This window comes from Phaethon lepturus, unplaced genomic scaffold (genome assembly GCF_000687285.1).
Source record: "Phaethon lepturus isolate BGI_N335 unplaced genomic scaffold, ASM68728v1 scaffold43047, whole genome shotgun sequence".
Lineage (NCBI taxonomy): Eukaryota > Metazoa > Chordata > Aves > Phaethontiformes > Phaethontidae > Phaethon > Phaethon lepturus.
The window spans coordinates 1-1,911 of NW_010551981.1; the positions used below are offsets into that span (position 1 = coordinate 1).

Sequence of the window (1,911 nt, forward strand, 5' to 3'; positions counted from 1 at the left end):
AACCCCTGGGACGTGATGCTCTGCGTCTCCGGCACCGCCATCGCCTGCGAGAACGCCCTGGTGGTGGCCATCATCTGCTACTCGCCCGCCCTGCGCACCCCCATGTTCGTGCTGGTGGGCAGCCTGGCCACGGCCGACCTCCTGGCCGGCCTCGGGCTCATCCTCAACTTCGTTTTCCAGTACGTGATCCGCTCCGAGACGGTCAGCCTGCTGACGGTGGGCTTCCTCGTCGCCTCCTTCGCCGCCTCCGTGAGTAGCTTGCTGGCCATCACGGTCGACCGCTACCTCTCCCTCTACAACGCCCTCACCTACTACTCGGAGAGGACGGTGCTCTGCATCCACACCATGCTGGCGGGCGCCTGGGGGGTCTCCCTCTGCCTGGGGCTGCTGCCCGTCCTGGGCTGGAACTGCCTCCACGACCGCGCCGCCTGCAGCGTCGTCAGACCCTTGACCAAGAGCAACGTGACGCTGCTGTCCGCCTCTTTCTTTCTCATTTTCCTCATCATGCTCCATCTCTACATCGAGATCTGCAAGATCGTTTGCAGGCATGCCCACCAGATCGCTCTCCAGCAGCACTTTCTGACTGCTTCGCACTACGTCGCCACCAAAAAAGGCGTCTCGACCCTCGCTATAATCCTCGGGACTTTTGGAGCCAGCTGGCTGCCTTTTGCCATCTACTGCGTCGTGGGGGATCCCGACTACCCTTCCGTGTACACGTACGCCACGCTTCTACCCGCCACCTACAACTCCATGATCAACCCCATCATTTACGCCTACAGAAACCAGGAAATCCAGAGGTCCATGTGGGTGCTCTTCTGCGGCTGCTTTCAGGCTAAAGTGTCCTTTCGCTCCCGGTCCCCCAGCGATGTCTGAGTGTCTTTTCTCTCTGTCGTACTGCACCGAGTGACAATCTACCCAGCAAACTATTACAGTGCCTGTTCTAAACTTCAAACTACGTCGTGAGGTCATTGGAAACATGCTTAAGTATTAGCACTTTATACATGTTCCTATCTCTGAGAGAGGTTCGGGGTAAGGAGTTTTGGGTTCCGTGAAAAAAAAACCAAAAACCCCAACATGTGGTTGTATATAAATTTGCACATCACATTTGTAAAGTGAAGACATTCCGATGCCGCTTAATTATAGCACCTTATTTCTAGCTGCTGACCTGCCAAAACAGTGTTGCCTTTCTGAAGGGCAGAGAGGAAGAAAGTTGTGTTTCTGTTGTATTTGTACCTGGGGCAGGGGGTGTGTGTGTGTGTGTGTGTGTGTATGTGTGTAACTATACTTTGCTGCACAATATTGGTAAATTATAACATTTTGTATACAAATAAAAACATTTAAGATGTAATATAAGTTTGTGTGATTAGATGCTTTTAGAAATAAGAGGGCTTGCAAATTTGCCAGTTGAGCAAAGTCCCCTTGTTTACCTTTGAAAGCGCCCCTAGAGAGATCGTCATTCACTGTGGAGATGAAATAATACTGCACCAGGGCAGGCACCTTCCTGCTTGCCTGTTTGTTTGGTCTCTTCTTTACTCTGGCAAAGAAGAGCACAACCCCCTTTTTATTCACTAGCAACCAAAGAAACAAAAAGCCTAGTCAAATAGGCTGCTAATTACAGTTATTCTCCACATTTCCAGTAGCTTTCATCTTCAAGTTTTAAGATGGCTCTTTATGATAATGCTCCATTAAAAAGTTACCGAACTGGGGAAAAATTGGACTCCAATCTGGGCTCTTTTTTCCCTCTTTTAGTCTAACACTGGAGGAGAAAAAAGGAAAAAAGAAAAAGAAGTCACAATCATCTTTCCTAAAAGCCTGTACAATGCCACAATAAATTGACTTTCTTTATCATCTGCAGTTCTGAGAGGAACCTGAATTGGTTCTCCCCCTCCTTTTTTGGACTGCATGCTGTAG

The 1,911-nt window shown here is 49.6% G+C and overlaps 1 protein-coding gene across 1 annotated transcript; it reads left to right on the forward strand.

The window, feature by feature from the left end:
- Window positions 1-6: 6 nt before the first annotated feature.
- Window positions 7-873, forward strand: GPR6 (G protein-coupled receptor 6; the record flags this gene model as incomplete). The annotated part of the gene is made up of 1 exon (XM_010291086.1): window positions 7-873. A coding segment is annotated over one exon (867 nt), but the record flags the coding sequence as incomplete, so codon positions are not given.
- Window positions 874-1,911: the final 1,038 nt, after the last annotated feature.